Consider the following 19546-nt stretch of genomic DNA (forward strand, 5'->3'; position numbering starts at 1 on the left):
GGTCGCACCCTCAGCATATGGAAGTTCCCAGGCTAGGGGTCAAATTGGAGCTACAGCTGCCGGCCACAGCCCCAGCCACAGTAATGTGGGATCTGAGCTGTGTCTGCGACCTACACCACAGCTCGCAGACAACACCAGATTTCTGACCCACTGAGTGAGGCCAGGGATCGAACCCACATCCTCATGGATACTAGGTGGATTTGTTTCTGCTCTGCCACAACAGGAACTCCTGAACATTACTTTTATTTTCAGCATAAGGTATAGCTCCAATATAGCTTCTCCTTGCTATCCTAAAACATCAATTCATTAGCGGAAGAATGCTTTTCCGCTACAGCATTACGTGTGTGCATATAATATAATGTGTGTATATATATATATTTACATATATATTATGTTTTTATATAACACACATATATATGTATATATGGCTTTTAGAAAAAACATTCTTTGATGACCAGTATATTTTCCAATAGGGAAGCTAATTATCTATTTCGCACTGTCTTTTTCTTCAGGCCTTCAGCAACTTTGTTCTATCAACTGACCTATGGCTCTTATTTCTTAAGCTAATGGTTTAGAACTCCGTTTCTACTGGCCCATGAAACAGCTCTATATACATTTTCTTTTTTTTTTTATTTTTTTATTTTTTAATCTATATACATTTTCAACAGCACTTGAATACCATCAGTACCTAAATCATAACTCTTAGCACAGTTTACAGTTTATCATGTATCATAAACAATAATGATAAAAATGTTTTATACTCCTAGAAATACCTAGCACAATGGCTTGGATAAATAAGTTTAAAAAATATTTATCAATAATACCAAGTGGATCATTCTTCTGCAGGTCACTTTTAAAAATCAAAACAGATGGAACCTCTTTCACAAAGCAGCTCTGAGAAAAAAATGCTATGTTGAGTTTAAGTCAACCCTGGTATGAAATATAACTGTGCTTTTAAGGCAAAATCATATTCAAAAACTTAAAGGAAAATCAATCCTAGGCAAAAATGCTTGTAGAAACATATTTCGTGCAGAACAGAGCAGAAAAAGACAAGGCTTGTAAATGCATATATGCTTGTTATTTCCCTGATTTTAATCTCATTTAAGAAAACTCACTAAGAAACATCTTAGTAAAGATTTCAGGCGCACATCTTTTAAATTATTTCTTTTATGTTAAACAGTTCTTTTTAATCAAAATTTGGTTGTTTAGTGGTTAGTTATAATTTTGGTGTTTTTGTGAGAGAAGGTGAGTTTAGGTCCTTCTACTCTGCCATCTTGTCCCAATTCCTTCAATTAAAATTAGGAATCACCCTAGTTTTCACATAAATTAACTAGAAAGTGTGTGCTAATGACAGCTGAAAAAGTTAATCCTGAATTAAATTTTATGCACACATCAGAAATATTGCATTGCAAAAAGAAAATTATTGTTTCATTTAAGAACTGGAGAACAGCAGCACTGAGATTAAACTTAAAAACTTTCGTTTACTGAAATAAGTAGGCAAAACTGTCACTTTGCCCAAAATATCTATTCAAACTTCAAAAGTTAAAAAAACAAATATTGGGAAATCACAAACATAAAATTAGATAAGACTTTATAGAGCAATTTTGCATAACAGCTTAGGGTTAGATGGCCATACTTTTGTTGCCTTCTAAATGTCTCTCCAGTAAGCTTCTCCAAAAGATAGCCTGGCATTGAATAACATTTGGAATCAAATCTGTGCATGCTTTAAAGGCTTACAAAGGGTTAGTAGTTGAATATATAGATGCATACAAATATTATCTGAAACACTGCAGTTTGTAGAGAGTTAAGAAAAGATATAAGGCAGATTAAAACAAAACCAAAAAAACCTTGGAGCTCCAAAAACAGTGAAGCTGGTCCCGAAGTGCTGGCTTGACTGTCTGAAAGTTTATAAAAACAAAATCCACTGATTGAACAGCTTCTCATGTGACAGAAATACAAGTATTAACATAACTTCATGAATAAAATACTTCAATTCTTTACAATGTTTTCAAAAGACCCCAAATTTTTACCTTCAAGCTTGGTGTTTGGGTCTGATCAACTGTAAATCTCATTAGAATATTGAACTGAAGATCATTTGGAAAAGATTCTCTGAAATAAGAAAAGAACACAGCAAAACAAAATCAAAATTAAGTCAGTAAGTAAGCATTTAGCAAACTTAACAAAAGATTATGCTTAACACAAAAACACAATGTCATTCAGAATGCATGCATGAAGTAGTATCTGTATGTGGTATAGTCTATGTGGTAAAGAATACAATAAAAGCTACTCCCAGAAGAATTTGAACATTTTTTTTTTAACCCTGTAGAAGGTTAAAAAGCAACACTATGGCAAATAATGATTTCTTGCCTCAGTTACATATTTAATCAGAAAAACGTATCCAGTAAAAGTTCAACATTATCAGAGATGTTTCCATACCTAATATCTGAATTCTAGACTCACCTCAACTTAGTAAATGGATATTTGAAATAAGTCACTTCAACAATCTACACAAGAAAGTAGAAATATATCATTGGTTCAAAATCTTCTGAAAAAAGAATGCATAATAAAACATTCTTTTTAAACTTAGAAAATATTTTAACATTAGATCGAATAAAATCTTCAATTCTACTTTTCAGATACATCTTAATTAAAATAAAATACAACCCTGAATTACTCAACCAATGTTAATAAAATTTTTTATAGATTAAATGCAGTGTTTGAACTAAGGACCATTAGTTGCATTAAATATACCATGTAAGCTGCCATCATTAACAATTTTCAAATGGAGTTCATGCAGTCTACATGGTTTGAAAGGACTCAGAAATCTGAATTTTTAACACAGAAACTAAATATTCTTGATTACTGTTGAGTAAACTTGAAATATAAGGAGAAACTCTTACCTTGTAACATCGAGGGCTTTCTGAACTTTTGCTTGAACAGACCCAAGCAAATCAGCACCCATTTTTTTTAGTAGTTGTGTCAGCAGTACAAACAACCAATCTTGAAGATCGTCTTTGTGGACTTGTATGAAGTCCACTAGAGTCTCCAAAAACATGCTGAACACCTACAGTGGATAAATGGGGGAGGGAGGAGAAAAAGGAGGAAATATTGATCTCTATGATCAATTCAAAAGTGAAGTAGAAAGGAATACAGGAATCAGAGGCACAGCGATTGGCAGCCAAGCGGAAAAACAATCTCTCTTGCTTTTCATTGGACTCTGTGATACAAGAGTACGTTTGAACTGTTATCCAACTTCTGTCGAAGTTCGACAATTAGCTATTCCATGCAGCATCACTTGGTAAAGAAACTTTTGCCATAATGGCTGGCACACCTAAGGGTGTTAATGATGCCACAGCTTGAACTGAAATCCATTTTACCTGAAATTTAGGAAGAGGAACTACCTATAGGCTCATCAGCCCCCAGGTCTTTGGAAGAGTGGTGGTGAGTTAATCAGAAGGTGACTATGCTGACAGCTTCCTTAAAGTATAAGATCATTTTGACATGTGGGCTAACTGGAGACTTCTTGGCTCTCAAAATGTCAGTAGTCACAATTTTTTTTGGTCTAAGATAAATTATTTATTAAAACTGCCCCAAAAGTAATTTTAAATGGCCTAAGATAAATATAACTGCACACAAAATAAGTCAAATCAGGATACAAATCTATATCTACATTTTAATGATCTCTAAAAAGTCCTAGATGGCATGCTATTATTAGTCCTCATTATTACTGATAGGTCATATACTTGTTTCCAATATTAATCTAGTTTAAGACTTTTTCTAAGATTCAAGAAAAATTTAAGGGATGAGAAGCTAAAATTCATAAGTTACTTATCTGATTAAAAATACCTATGAAAAAATACTTATGAAAAGTGACAAAATTAAGGTTATATCTCCACAAGAAATTCAATATTATACTGGAAAATTTATTTCTAGGTAAAGAGGAGAAAATTCAAGACAGTGTCTCTCATGCTGTATTGTGAGACAATTTATAATCACAATGGATTATAAAAACTATGGTTTAAAAAAGTTAATAATCCCAAAGTAACTATGCTAATTTAAAAGTTAGGAGTTTTGTTCTCAATATATATATTTCTTTCTTAAATTTCCTTTTACATAGTTATACACGAACTCCTGTTTTTTTTTTTTAATGTCAGAAATGAAGGATTATTCTCTATCAGAATGCCTTTTTAAATTTTTTTTTAAAGAGCTGCACCTGCAGCATAGGGAATTTCTGAGGTTAGGGGTAGAATTGGAGCTGTAGCTGCTGGCTTATACCACAGCCACAGCAACGCCAGAGCCGAGCTCTGTCTGTGATCTACACTGCAGCTCAGGGCAACCCCAGATCCTTAACCCACTGAGCAGGATGAAGGATCAAACCCGTATCTTCATGGATACTAGTTGGGTTTGTTACCACTGAGCCACAATGGGAACTCCTCTATCAGAATTCTAACTATACTTGTTTTGCCTCATTCGTGGCATGTGAAAGTTCCTGGGTCAGGGATCAAACCTGTGCCCACAGCTATGACCCAAGCCACAGCAGTGACAATGCGGATTCTTAACCTGCTTTGCCATAAGAGAGTCTTGTGGTATTTGAATCTGCCATTTGAATCTGAGTTAGGAAAAAATACACTTTAGCTATTTGCTCAAGATGCTATTTGTTTTTGTTTTTTGCTCAAGATGCTATTTGTAAAAGCAGAAACTATGACTACTTTAAATCTTCTGTTACCTTCTGATCCCCAGGCAGTAAGTACCTGCTTCAACACTGTTCTTATTCACAATGCAGATTCATTAACTCTGGTCTTATCCTCCCATCCCCACTTACAACCATAACCAAAAAACCTGGCTTCTATTAGATTAAAAACTTGGCCTACGGCTTTACTTAAACTGTCTCTGGCCCTCTCCTCAGAGCATGGACACTGCTGGAACTTCACTAGACCTACTCTGACAAATGCATGTATTTAACCTAGTGCTCACTTTTATTGTACCTCAGAAATCTGTTCAGTGATGTCCTGGAGCCAGTCAGTACCTGCCTAGGAAGTCAAATGTTAAATATCCAGGAATTTTGTGAGTTGGCTTGTGGTTTGAAATTAACCTCGTCCTGGAGCCAGTCAGTACCTGCCTAGGAAGTCAAATGTTAAATATCCAGGAATTTTGTGAGTTGGCTGGTGGTTTGAAATTAACCTCATGGGAGTATTTATACCTAAGAAATTATAGCAAAGACCACAAATCAGGCTTCCTGCCTCTCCCTCAAACCTGGTTTATCAGCACAACATTCTCTAATTCTTTGGTACATTTTCATTCTTGTTGTTTCAGCTGCTGGCTATTTTCCTGAAGATTCCAACATTAAGTTTTCACTATGTCAAAATCCATTTTGAAAACCACAGACATTAGAATGCCTAAATCAATTCTCCCATTTTATCTGGTTCTCAGGAAAATGAGAACTAGAAAATAAAGTGACTTGCCCAAGTTTCCACAGCTTATCAAAGGCTGGGTCATGACTTAAATCTAAGTCACTTGGTTTTTAGTTGTATTCCATCTGCTTTATTACTTGATAACTTATGTAATCTACTATCATTCAAAAAAAAATTCTCCAGTGACCCCCACCGCCACTTTGATTCCCTCTATAGCTATCCTTCTAATAGTCATTTTTTCCAAGGAAGAGTCAGTATTTATTCCTCTTTAAGACGAATCTTTTCTTTCTATATTTTTGGTCTCTGAAGTATGGGCCTCTATTATTTTTATTCTCAACCTATATTGTTTACAGATGCAGAAGATACTGTCTCAAGAATTTCTCCTTCAACTTCCAGCCTATTGTGCCTATCGATTATCTTCCAATTGTGAAATGCAGCAGCTTTTTCTTAGTATGTTTGGCCATTCTATAGCTTGACAACGCCTTCCTCTTATTAACTCCCTTCCTTCATTCTTACTACAGGGAATTTCCCTTTTGCATCCTGAATGTGGGGAGCTCTAACAGCCAGTCTTCATTCTGATTCTCTTTTCCTCAAAAGCATGACTTCCTTGACAGGGCCTCTCTGATCTAGCCTACCAGGCCCCCAAACCTCTAAATAGCTCTCACTTTTGGTCTTCCTCAAATCTATCAATCATCATGGGCACCAGGCCTTTCTGACTCTAAGTCTGGATTTCTGTAACAGGCCAGATAGTAAATATTCTAGGCTCTGCAGGCCATATGGTGTCTGTCACAACTACTCAACCCTGCCATCGTAGCTCAGCCATAGACAGTGTGCAAACATGTAAGCAGAGCTGTATTCCAATAAAACTTTATAAAACAGATGGCAGGCCAACTCATGCTTCTTTCTCACCATGAGATTGTGATATCACTCTTTTGATAGAAGCAAAAACCCCTTAATGTCCCTTCACTGTCTATAGAATAATGTCTCAAATGCTTAGAAAAAGCTCTAACTCTCCAAACTGATCTTGGAGTACTTGGCAACAAAAGTTCTTTGTCCCTGACACATCTTACGCACACTCCTGATTGCTCACCTACGCCCTAATTCTCCTATTCATACAAAGCATGTGACTCCCTACAAAGCTTTCCACTTAAGTCCTAGCCAAAGAGCTTCTCGGACCTCTTTAGATAATAGCCACTGATCATCCCTACTTGGAATTTGTAGTGGGACTAGCTTTATAGTGCTATTTAACTTTTTCTGTATTTATATTATCTTTGCACCTGGAGCACATAACATATAACCTAGTTTGAGAATAAAGACTATATTTTCAGTCTTGTACCATCAATTAGAACCAAGCCTGAAGTTATGAAAGGCTGAGGAATAAACAAAAAGTTGTTCAGTGAAAGTGCAGGAAAGGTTCCTTAAAGAATAAAGATTTTCTCTTAAGTAAAACTTACCCTGTAATTGGTAGCCAACTCCTTTTTCTCAATGCAAGGGAAGATATGTAAGATCTTCCTTTAATCCCAACCAAGATTTTATTTTTCTTTCCTATAAACTTTCTGACATATCCCACCGCTCTGGACTCAGGCCAGTCATTCCTGGGGGGACCTTTTTTCTCATGCTGACATAATCCAAAGTCAAGATCTGAATTGCTATTTTTTAAAAGAAGACTTCTCTGAGTCTTCTAAGTAGAAATTTCTTTTGATTAGATATAATGTGTGTATAGCTGAATAAAAATGTAGACATGTTTTTATAGTACTCTATATATAGAATTATACTATTCTTTTTCAAAATACTTATATCCTATCAATGGTACTTTACTAAATAATATACATATGTGTGAATATATATATATATATATATATATATATCCAAAATACATAATGAAAATTTTACATAAAATTTCTTACATGATAGCCCTAACACAAAAAGTTCAATGTCAAATGTTGATAGCCTCCCATTTCCTTATCTATGGTTAATGGAGATAGAGGACAGTGGAGCTAAAAATTTGATTCCAGAAGAGAAAGCTGAGAATCATAGGTCCTTTAAAATGCTCTGTTTGCTTTTATGGAATGCCATTAACAGGATATTAGAAAGTGTATACGGGGAGGGTGGAACTCAATTTTTAAAAAAATAATTATGAAACTTGGGAATTGAAAAAAAAAACAATTAACTGGAACCACTTTTCAATGGAATCAATTTATAATTCTACATATCTCACAACTGTAGTTTATTGGAAAAGAATTAACAATATTTGAGCTATTACAATTGAGGCAGCCTTTTCTTAACCTCGCTTATATCTTAGGTGTGCCAGTCATCAAATACAGAACAGAAGAACATAATCAAATTAGATTAATTAGTAGATTAAAAAGCACATCTCCAAACAGAATGACAGTTTGCATAACTGCAAATAGCATTTCGTGGATTGCAAAGGGTCCGACACTGCATGAACTCTTCGGGAGAGAAAATAGAGAAAAAGGGTTAATTTCACAGTCATGCAGTATAGTTAGCTTTCCAACAAATATTGAACCAACTTACTCTCTATTGAGAGTTCCAACACAGGGGACAGCATGCAAAAAGAAAAAAAGAAAAAAAAGAAAAACACACAAATTAGTCGCCATCAATGCCAACTTCCTGTATGGAAGAAAAACACTTAGAAAATAAAAGTGACAAATGTTTTTCAAAGTTTTGTGATAAACTCAAAATAGTTTTTAAAACAAGAGTAAAATGAATAGTATGGAAGACGAGTATGTGATTTTCCTGTTTTTCTCTCTCACTTCCTTGTCAAGGAAATTTAAAAACAAAATATAAACAAAACTACTCTTCTCCAGACCCTACTATCCTTGAGGCTCAACTTCAGGAAAAGAATGTAAGACTAACAGACACCTGCCAAAACTTCTGAACAGTGGCAGCATTTGCTTCCAAAGCACAGTACCTAGAATCTTTCTTTCTTTTTTTTTTAATGGCCGCCCCTATGGCATATGGAAGTTCCCAGGCTATGCGTCAAACTGGAGCTGCACCTGCTGGCCTACTTCACAACCATAGCAAAGCCAGATCCAAGCCTTGTCTATGACCTACACCACAGCTCATAGCAATCCTGGATCTTTTAACCCACTGAGTGAGGCCAGGAAATGAACCTGTGTCCTCATGGATACTAGTTTGTTTTGTCACTGCTGAGCCACAACTGGAACTCCCTAGAATTTTTCTTTTCTTTATCTCCTCCCACACCCCTTCGAGAAGCAATGCATTCACAAGCTAAATTATTTCTTTGAAGGCTTGAGACAATTACTATTGTTAGGAGCTAAAAAGTAAATATACTACAACTTGTAAATCCCCTAGGTAAGGTGTAAGTTTTGGTCTCCTGATCTTAAGACTGCAGGGAGTTCAGTTGTCTAGAACACACTTCAGGAGACCAGATATGACCTTCTAAGTACGACACTCAACTGTGTCCCATTTTAGTAGTCATGGGTTGAACTCCTAATTTAGCTATTCAAGACACCAAGAGGTGGACTATATAGACCATAAAACGTCAAATTAAAGCATGTACTTTACTGAAGGTGGGTCTTCTCAAGGAGTTCCTTCAGAATCAAATGTCAGAGCCTTAGGGGACAACTTTTGGTATTTGACATTCTTTACATTTGAAGCAAAGAATGAGTCTAGAGCAGTCAAAATAAAAGTCTGCCCTGAATTCCCTAAGTTTTTTCTTTGTCTTTTTTTCAGGGCTACACCCGAGGCATATGGAGGTTCCCAGACTAGGGGTCACATCAGAGCTACAGCTGCTGGCCTACACCATAGCTCACGGCAACACTGGATCCTTAACCCAAGGAGCAAGGCCAGGGATACTAGTCCTCATGGATATTAGGTTCATGAACCGCTGAGCCACGATGGGAACTCTTTTTTTTTTCCTTGTCTAATGTTCATGTAATTTTCATATGTCACTAAATAGCCTTTTCTTTTGAGTATTTTAAAAACCATTTGTAAATGTAAAAACCATTCTTAGCTTGCAGACCGTAGTTTGCTGATCCCCTGTTCCATATAATCCACCCTGGTCATTGACACTAAAATAGAAAATAGGGCCACAACAGGAACTCCCCAAATTCCTTAATTTTTTAAACATTTAAATTTAGTTTTTTAAAAATACAGTGCTTGGTGTGTTTTAAGGGCTTTACATATATTAACTCATTTAACCATTATCATAATCTTATTAACTCTATTTTATAGATTAGGAAAGAAAGGCACACACAGCTAATCAGTGATGGAGGCAGAATCTGAACCCAAGAAATCTAGCACCACTATCCAAATTTGTTATCACTGTATTGTACTGCCTTGCTTAGAAAAATATTAAGAGGCTTTAAATGACACAGTTGCAGCTTTATAGTATAAATTAATGTCATACATATACAGTGATTCCATCACTGGTGTCTGAAGTTTAAGTAGTTGATCAAGTTATGCACACCAAATAATTTCAATTTGCAAACTGTATATATCAATCATATTACTCCTGTCCCAGGAAAAAAAGTGCAGCATCTACTTAAACTGTATTCACAAAGAACTCTTTCCTAGCCCATCTCTTCTGGGATGTCTCTACTATACACTGAAGCTCATCTGATATTTTAGCTGGACTTAGATGCGTATTCTAAAATATATACGAGAAACATTCTGAGGGCTAGAGGTGATCCTAGATGAAAGGAGACTGGGCTGTTGCTCATAACTTGGTTCTCTAAGTATCCTCCTTCTGTGTTGGGGACAGCAGGTGGGCTCAAATGTGTGGGGGAGTAGCGAGAACAACCTGCAGTTATCATGGAAGCCCGATCCAGTCCAGAGGCTGTTAACACAAAGGCTGAAATGTTGACTTCACCTTACAAGGACATGGGAAAACCCACTTACCCAAGCTCATGTATGAGGTGTTTCCTAAACAATATGGCCCATTCTGGGGGCAAGGCTTCAGACAGTTTCAAACCTATGAACTTTCAGGATGTTGAGGTTACAGATAAGTGATTTCAACTTAGAGTGGAGAGCAAAGACAAGTGTCCCTGATAGCCTATTTCGAGGATATGAGGAAAAGCATGTGGCATATATGGGGAAATGAATGTAGTTTTCAGGCTGGGTTAAGAGTGAGAACGGAAGACAAGTAGTCACAGAAGGGTTTTAAAAGTTAGTAGAGAAGATTTATCTTTTAGAAAAATTATTTGAGGAGTTCTAAATATGGCACAGTGGGTTAAGAATCTGACCGCAGGGGCTCAGGTCGCTGTAGAGGTGCAGGTTCTATCCCCAGCCCAATATGGTGGGTTAAAGAATCCAGTGCTGCTGCAGCTGTGATACAGCTCCCATCTGTGGCCTGGATTCAACACCTGGCTCCAAAACTTCTATATGTCTCAGGTGTGGTCATAAAAATAAATTATTCTAAGGATGCAGTGTGGAGAAGAATTTAGGGACAGGAGATGGGGAGAAGGTGCAGCAGGTCAAAGATGACTGTGCCTTGAATGCTATGAGAATGGAGAGATATTTAGAAGGCAGAATTAATTAGGATTGAGTAAATTTCTAGAATACTGCCCAAATTCCTCACTTGAGCAAAGAGGGCATGGTGGTTTTTCCAGTGAGATAAAGCAATGCAGAAGGAAGAATAGTTCTGAGGTTTAAGATGAGCAAAGGCATGACTAAGTAAGCATAGGAGAAAAATATGAGCTAGAAGTATCATTTGAAAGTCACCAGGATTAAGCTACAGATAAGGTACAGAGTGAAAAAGGACGGCATAGGGCAATCTCTAAGCAATACCAACATCAGTAAAACAAGCAGAGAGATAGGTATCTGAAAAGAAAAAGAACTGGTATGAGGGAGATTGGATCAGGCACAACAGAAAACACCTCTCTCCCACACAGAAAAGACAGACTGAATAAACTCACAACAAAGTTGGAAACAAAAACAAAAACAAAAAACGGATGTCAAACAGCAAACTGAAATTTCTGAGAATTCCTGGAAGATCAAACAGATGACCATATTAGCAGAAATGAGAGTACATGTTTATGTGGCTACCAACAACTTTAAGGTGAGACCTCCTTCCATTTCCATAGAAGAAAAGGAGGTACAAAGAATGGCTGAAGTTTGCTGATTTGGGGTCAGGAAATGGAGCTTCTGCTGGATGGCTTCTACTTTCTAGGTAAACTAAGAGAGCTGGACATAGGTTTGGGGCATGAGATGGGTGAAGAGGTGAACACGGCTGGAGTCTTGAGAGACACCATTTGACACTGTCTCCATGGCAGACAGAGGAGAAAAACAAGAAGACGATGCAAGGCAGCACTGAGCATTTAGACAAAAATCGCAGATCAGAAATAGAGAAACAGGAATTAACAGGGCTGACTTCACCTAGCAGGGGCTAACACATTGTTTCCCTTCAATAGTCTTAACCTTCATGCCTGAGCATGAGCAGAGGTTCTTGAACATATTTCTATTTTAGTGTCAATGACCAGGGTTGACTATATGTAACAGGGGTCAACAAACAAATGACTGCGAGCTAAGCATGGTTTTTACATTTAAGAATGGTTTTTAAAAAACTCAAAAGAAAAGGCTATTTAGTGATACATGAAAATTACATGAACTTTAAAATTTAGTAGTTTTATTACAAATCAGCCACGGTCATTTGTTTATATATTATCTATAGATGCCTTTGTGTTATAATGGCAAAGCTCAGTAGTCATGATAGAGATCATTATGGCCCATAAAGCTGCAAATATTTACTACCTGGCCTTTTACAGGGAAAAAAGGAAAAGGCTGATTCCTGATAAAGAACAAAGTTTTACGTGGAAAGAAAAGAAAATATCAAAAACAGGTGCTTGATGCTGAAGATTGGACTGTTAGTACTTTATAAAAGGGGGGGAGGGAGTTCCTGCTGTGGCACAAAGTGATCAGCAGTGTCTCTGCAACACTGAGATGAAGGTTTGATCCCTGGCCTGCATAGTGGGTTAAGGGATCTGGCGTTGCTCAGCTGTGGCACAGATGGCAATTGTAGCGTGGATCTGATCCCTGGCCTGGGAACTCCAAATGTGCTGTGGGGTAGCCAAAAAAAAAAGGGGGGAAAAAAGGTGGGATATAACTGCTACTTTAATAATATCAGGATATAATTAAAAAAGAAACACCTCAATTCGAACACTGACATTTTATTTTATTTTTTATTTTTAGTCTTTTTGCCTTTTCTAGGGCCGCTCCCTCGGCATACGGAGGCTCCCAGGTTAGCGGTCTAATTGGAGCTGTAGCCACTGGCCTCCGCCAGAGTCACAGCAATGTAGGATCCGAGCTGCGTCTGCGATCTGGACCACAGCTCATGGCAACGCTGGATCCTTAACCCACTGAGCAAGGCCAGAGATCAAACCCGCACCTCATGGTTCCTAGTCAGATTCGTTAACCACTGTGCCATGATGGGAACTCCCGAACACTGACATTTTAAACTCAGCCCAGTATGATGACATATCCAGCTTATTCTTAATGAAATTAATTATTGGCAGAACCTCTGATGGACAATCACCAAACAAAAACAAATTAACAAAAAATCTTCCCTTTACATTTGTATTCACTGAGCTAATAAAAAACTGAAAACCAAGCCAAACAAACAATGGCAGATGGAGCAAAAAGAATTGTATGTTGTTATAAAATCCCATAAAAAAAAAAAAAAAAAAAAACAACAACCCAAAAGTCCCCTCTCTGACAAATCAAGACAGGCTTGTAGCTGGTTCTCAACATCTAATAAGGGAGGCCAAACATTTGTGATCAGTTAAGCTCTTTCACTAACATCAAACTTAGCTTTCCTATTTGATCTGCAAGTGACTTAAAACTTTTTAAAACATTTATCTAATTTTTCCTTCCAGAGACTAAAAAGAAATGTTCCCCTTTATTGCTGTGTAAACCCTAGAATCCAACCAAACTGCATTACTGTCCTCACAAAAAATAAACAACTATGACCTCAAAAATAACCCAGCCTCAGTCTTATAACTTCCAGTAGAGAAGAATTACATCACTTGAAGATGTTTTAAAACTCTATCTTGGAGTTCCTGTAGTGGCTCAGTGGTTAATGAACCCAACTAGGATCCATAAGGATGTGGGTTCAATTCCTGGCCTCATCAGTGGGTTAGCAATCTGGTGTTACTGTGAGCTATGGTGTAGGTCACAGACGTGGCTCAGATCTGGCATTGCTGCCACTGTGGCATAGGCCGATGGCAGTACCTCTGATTCAACTCCTAGCCCAGGAACCTCCATATGCTGCAGGGGCGGCCCTAAAAAGCAAACAAAACAAAAAAATTCTATTTTAAAAGCTATATAGATTATTAATTAAAATAACATTTAATAAAACAGGTCCATCCAGATCACAATTGTTTTGTCCTTTGGCTCATACCACCAACAAAAAATATCAAGAGCTAACGTGTTCAGAATTTATGGAAATTATCACATTAAAGCAATCTCTACAGCTGTAATAGTTAGTGGTAGTGCTATCAGTATAACACTGTATAGTTATCAACATGTTCAGTTTGAAAGTTATAAATTTAGGATACTTTACCCTGTGTTTAATGGAATTTTGCATTCTTGGATAAAATAAATATACCTTCTGATAAAAGGATAATATTTGAAAATTATTGTTTTAAAGTGTAAGCAATTTATAACACTTAGTTGTATTTCAGTTTATGTATAAAGGGGAATTTTATTATTTTTTTTGTCTTTTGTCTCTTTAGGGCCACACCCGAGGCATGTGGAGGTCCCCAGGCTAGGGATCTAATTGGAGCTGCAGCTGCTGGCCTACACCAGAGCCACAGCAAAGCGGGATCCGAGCCATGCCTGCGACCTACACCACAGCTCACGGCAACGCTGGATCCTTAACCTGCTGAGTGAGTCCAGGGATCAAACCTGAATCCTCATGAATGCTAGTTGGATTCTTTTCCACTGCGCCATGATGGGAACTCCGAATTTTAGTATCTTTAAGTAGTGTCACAAGTAATGAAAATATTGAAAACAGAAAAAAAAAAAAAAACCCAAGGAGGAAATGACATGTGCAACAATAAAATGAAGACAATAAAAAGAAAACCAGTAAAGTGAAATTTATTAATATTTTTCTTATGATTTCTTTCTCAGTTAAGTTAGAAATTCACATGTAGACACCTGGTGTCCTAAAGAAAGATACTGAAAAAAGTTTCACCATTGCCAAACACACTGCTGAAAACAGAATAAATGAATACATTGAACAACAGTACTATCCATCAAGGTAAAGCATAATTTCACAGTATACATGCAGATTATGCATAAATACTTTAATAAACTATGGTTGAAGCCATATTTTGTGTTTTTGTGTTATTTAATGGCAATTCTTTTCTACAAAATTGCTCTTTCAAGATAAGAGAATATTTACATTAATAGAGAAAACTGAATAAAAAGTTATAAACTTTTTTCAACTTAGCCCAATTATTTCCTTTACAAGTAGTAAAACGTTTTTAGTAATTCAAATACTCACCCTAACTGCGTAAGAGTTGTGCTTGTCACTGTGTCTTTCAGTTTATAGTCTTAGATAATCTTTCTTTGGAAAAGCTTAAATGGTTACCAAAGAGCAATTTCTAAATTATGAATGCTATCAAGTACTTAATTTCAATTATGTTTGAAATGATCATTACCATCTTAGGGCATTAATAAAACAAAAAATGGCTTACAGTTTTTTGTTATTATTTCACTTTTTTGGGGGGGAGGGATAGCAATATACAAATGACACCCTATAGGAGTAATCTTAAATACTAAAACATACCTTGCCATGAGGATCAGCAAACATTCTTGTGAAAATTTCACATAATCTTTTCAGTTCAACTCGACTGTCAAAATAATAAAGTGGCTAATTAATACCTTGCTGTAGGAAAAAAATCATTTAAAAGTGACCTTAACATATAACTGAACTTAAAACAAAAGCTAAAAAAAAAAAAAAAAAAATCAGCCCTTAAAAATTAAGAAATTTTTGTGATTTACTAGTCAGGGCTAAATACGAATTCACTAAACGCAACAATAATTGTTTTTACATACACTATTGTACAGGTTGAAAGTTGTATGAAAATAAATATAACAATATTTCATTAATGTAGCATGACAGAGGAACCTATACAAATGACATTCCTAGTACAAGAATCTTATCCTTTTAAATGCTAAGATGTTTTCTTAAATTTTGCCACCTGAGGGCTAAAATCTTTCTAAACTACGATACTGTCTTAACATTTAAAATGATATACTGAACCTAATACAAACGTAATCTTGATGGAGTTGGGAACACTATGATGCTTTACTGCAGTGATTCATTAACAGCCATATGCAAAGATTAAAATATGTTAGGTAGTACACAGATAAACATTTAATCATATAGTTCTAATACTTTCTAAAACAAACACACAACTAGTACATTGAACCCTGATTTCAGATATCAAGTCAGGGAGTAGTCCTCTATTTTCCACTACACTTGAACTTAAGAATTATCTGAGGGGAGTTCCCGTCGTGGCTCAGTGGTAAATAAATCTGACTAGGAATCATGAGGTTTTGGGTTCGATCCCTGGCCTCGCCCAGTGCATTAAGGATCTGGCATTGCCCTGAGCTGTGGTGTAGGTCGTAGGTGCGGCTCGGATCTGGCATTGCTGTGGCTCTGGTGTAGGCCGGTGGCTACAGCTCCAATTAGACCCCTAGCCTGGGAACCTCCACATGCCATGGATGTGGCCCTAGAAAAGACAGAAAGACAAAAAAAAAAAAGAAAAAAAAAAAAAAAAAAAAAAAAGAAAAAAAAGAGAATTATCTGAGGGAGTTCCCTTCATGGCTCAGTGGTTAATGAACCTGATTAGGATCCATGAGGATGAGGGTTCGATCCCCGGCCTCGCTCGGTGGGTTAAGGATCCAGTGTTGCTGTGAGCTGTGGTGTAGGTCGCAGGCACGGCTTGGATCTAGCGTTGCAGTGGCTGTGTTGTAGGCCAGCAGCTGTAGCTCTGATTGGACCCCTAGCCTGAGAACCTCCATATCCGGCAGGTGCGGCTCTTAAAGGGATATATTATAGAAGTTTAGAACATGACATGGGTAAAGACAATAACAAATTTAGCGAGGAAAGCAAGCAAAAGTCATTGGGAAAGGAAACCAAATCAACCCAACTGAAAACCAATATAAACTTTGGTCAGGGACATTCACTCCAAGTCCATTTCATATCACACCAAGATTCAAATATTACATGAACACCAAGAATGTACCTTCATTTTTGAGTGACCATAAATATTCTTTCATCTCAATGGAAAAGTTACCAGGAAAGAATTTTAGTAAGTGACCCATCTTTAATATTATGTATATTTTACTTATTTTCATTTAAAAATTAGTAACATTTTTCATTTAACTTCTATTTATGAATAAAAAGTATCCTTTCAGAATGTTCCTTTATTTTAAATTTTTCAAAATTATTATTATTATTTTTTTGTCTCTTTGTCTTTTCTTGAGCCACTCCCACGGCATATGGAGGTTCCCAGGCTAGGGGCCTAATTGGAGCTGTAGCCACTGGCCTCCGCCAGAGCCACAGCAACTCGGGATCCAAGCTGTGTCTGTGACCCACATCACAGCTCACAGCAATGCCAGATCCTTAACCCAATGAGCAAGGTCAGAGATCAAACCCGCAACCTCATGGTTCCTAGTCAGATTCGTTAACTACTGCGCCACCACGGGAACTCCTCAGAATGTTTCTTTAAATAGAGAAAGTTAATTAAAAAAAATTTTTTTGGCCACATTTGCAGAATGCAGAAATTCCTGGGCAGGGATTGAACCTGTGCCATAGCAGTGACCAAAGCCACAGCAGTAACAATGCCAGATCCTTAACCTGCTAGGCTACCAGGGACCTCTTAAAAATTCAAAAAGTGAGTATAGATGATCCTAAAGAATTAAAGTGTGGGAAGATATTTTGATGCCCCTTCTGAATTCAGGGCATGTATGATCCCATACAGGTACCTTTAGAGTGTTATGAAAACAAACTCAAGTCGAAAAGTGCTAACGAGACAAGGACTTTTATTACTTATTATTTTTCATTTTGGCCATACCCATGGTATATGGAAGTTCCCAGGCCAGAGATCAAATCAGAGCTACAGCTATAACCTATGCCACAGCTATGGCAATGTCGGATCCTTAACCTGCTGGGCCACAGTGGGAACTCCAGGACAATTATTTTAAAAACAACACAACTCACCTTAGCGTTCTCTGATTTTTTAATAAGTTCTGCAGACCCAGAAGACCTTCTTTCCTTTCTGACCAGTTGGAACTAGCACATCTATTGAGGACTTCTGCCACATCCTCTGTCTGCCGCATGTATGTAGGAATACTACCATTCCGAGAGCTATAGGAGCGCTCTGAGCAAGCACTGGACGCATCGCTGTTGGCATCGTCATCTGAATGCATCCCGTATGATTCATATCTTCTTCGAGCAGGTTTTTTCTGTTACACATAATGATTCTCATTAGTGGCAGCTAAAATAATATACTAGTATTTCACAATTTTACTGACCATAAAAGAATTTTTTGTTTTAAAATCAGTGCAAAGCATGCTCCTAATCGTTGTAATAATAAAATGTCAACATTTAGTTTTTCTTCAGAAAACATGTTTTAGGAGTTAGTAGAAGATGAAATATTCTTTAACTATGGGGAGTGGTAGAAGCAGAATAAGTCTACTATATGGAAGTCAGATATGTAAAGTGGGGAATGCTCAAACATGGGATTTTTCCTTTTCTTCTTCCTTTTCGTGGAAAACTAAGAACTACTAGAGTATAAATGAATAGACTCTGTACTAAATATCTGAGTTGTTAAGAAAAAATTATTACCCTTTTAAAGATGAGAATGGATCAGAGTATGGGCAATGGATTAGAAAAACATGTTTCCCCGTTGTAAAGTTCTATTTTTTTCTGTCTCTCTACCTTCTCTTTCCTCTATATTCTTCTTTTACTTCCACTATTACTTCTCTTGCCTCTCTTTCTTCCCTTGTACCTACCCTGATGTCTCCTACAGAAGTAAAATACAAATAATGATGAGAGCCTGTTTTCATCTACTACTATTACTTTTAGGAGGCAAGCTCCTGGAGGGTCCTCCATGTTTTTCCCTAATGTGTCCATATTATTTCAATATCTGTGAGAAAGCATATATATTAATTAATTTAATTTGTTTTCTGGCTGCACTCACAGCATGCATAAGTTCCTGGGCTAGGGATAGAACCCAGACCACAGCAGTGACAATGCCAGATCCTTAAGCTGCTAGGCCACCAGCGAACTCCTGAGAAAGTGTATTTAGAGTCCTTTGATTTCTTTACATCTGAAGCTTATTATTTAATAAATGTAACTACTAGTTATACCTTGAATATTAAAAATGAAAGCAGAGAGAATAAATATCTTATTTGATATTTCCTTGGAAGAACTGGAAATAAATCTTTCTGTAATCTGACATCTGAATTTAGGCTGGTGAGCAGTAAAGATATTTCTGTGAAATATGTTTAAGCACAATAATTTAACACAGTTCTAGGTGACTTAAATTCTCCAAAAAGTGTAAAATCTAAAAGAAGTATCACTTGAACTTAATTCAAAATAGTTTTATAATGATATTTCCATCACTAAGCTGATTTAATTTAGAGATACCAACTTAATTTAGAACGGCAAAAATGTGATATTTCCCCAGGATGTGTTGGGCCCCAGGATCAGTTCTGTCACAGACATCAGTGTGAATGTTCACCTCACTTGTACAAAGCAGTTAGGCTTAAAGGATAAGAACCCCCTCAGGACACTCTATTCAAGCACTATCTCTCTACTGATAATCATATATACCGAAAAATGATATGTGTCTAAGATTTTATTACTTTTACTTGAATTTTTCTTATAGAACACTATTATCTGTTAAACTGATGAAGGAAAGAAAAAAAGTTATGATATCAGAAGATGTCAGAAAATAGCAATGTCTATACCTTAGTCCGTATGTCTCCTAAGAGCTGAAAGCAGTAGATTTTTAAAGAGAAAAATTGAAAATAATGAAGAACATTTTGCTAAACAGCACAATGAAGTAGGCATAAATAATGCCCCAATCAGAAACATTAAGTGTTTTAATATATAGATACATTAAGAATGGCTTATT

General features: G+C 36.7%; 1 protein-coding gene across 50 annotated transcripts in view; it reads right to left on the reverse strand.

The window, feature by feature from the left end:
• Positions 1–19546, reverse strand: part of CLASP2 (cytoplasmic linker associated protein 2) — a 205160-nt gene that overhangs the window by 44611 nt on the left and 141003 nt on the right. For 13 of the 50 annotated variants that reach the window (XM_021071594.1, XM_021071595.1, XM_021071591.1 and 10 more), the window contains 5 exons: positions 17626–17870; positions 15184–15247; positions 7947–7949; positions 2901–3064; positions 2031–2109 (listed from right to left, as the gene is read on the reverse strand). In XM_021071594.1, coding sequence (XP_020927253.1) covers positions 2031–2109; positions 2901–3064; positions 7947–7949; positions 15184–15247; positions 17626–17870 — 555 coding nt within the window. Of the gene's footprint in view, positions 1–1847; positions 1899–2030; positions 2110–2900; positions 3065–7946; positions 7950–15183; positions 15248–17625; positions 17871–19379; positions 19404–19546 lie in introns of all 50 variants that reach the window. The other 37 variants (XM_021071585.1, XM_021071571.1, XM_021071579.1 and 34 more) reach the window with 6 other exon arrangements.

The sequence above is a fragment of the Sus scrofa genome, chromosome 13 (assembly GCF_000003025.6).
Source record: "Sus scrofa isolate TJ Tabasco breed Duroc chromosome 13, Sscrofa11.1, whole genome shotgun sequence".
In the NCBI taxonomy this organism is placed as follows: domain Eukaryota; kingdom Metazoa; phylum Chordata; class Mammalia; order Artiodactyla; family Suidae; genus Sus; species Sus scrofa.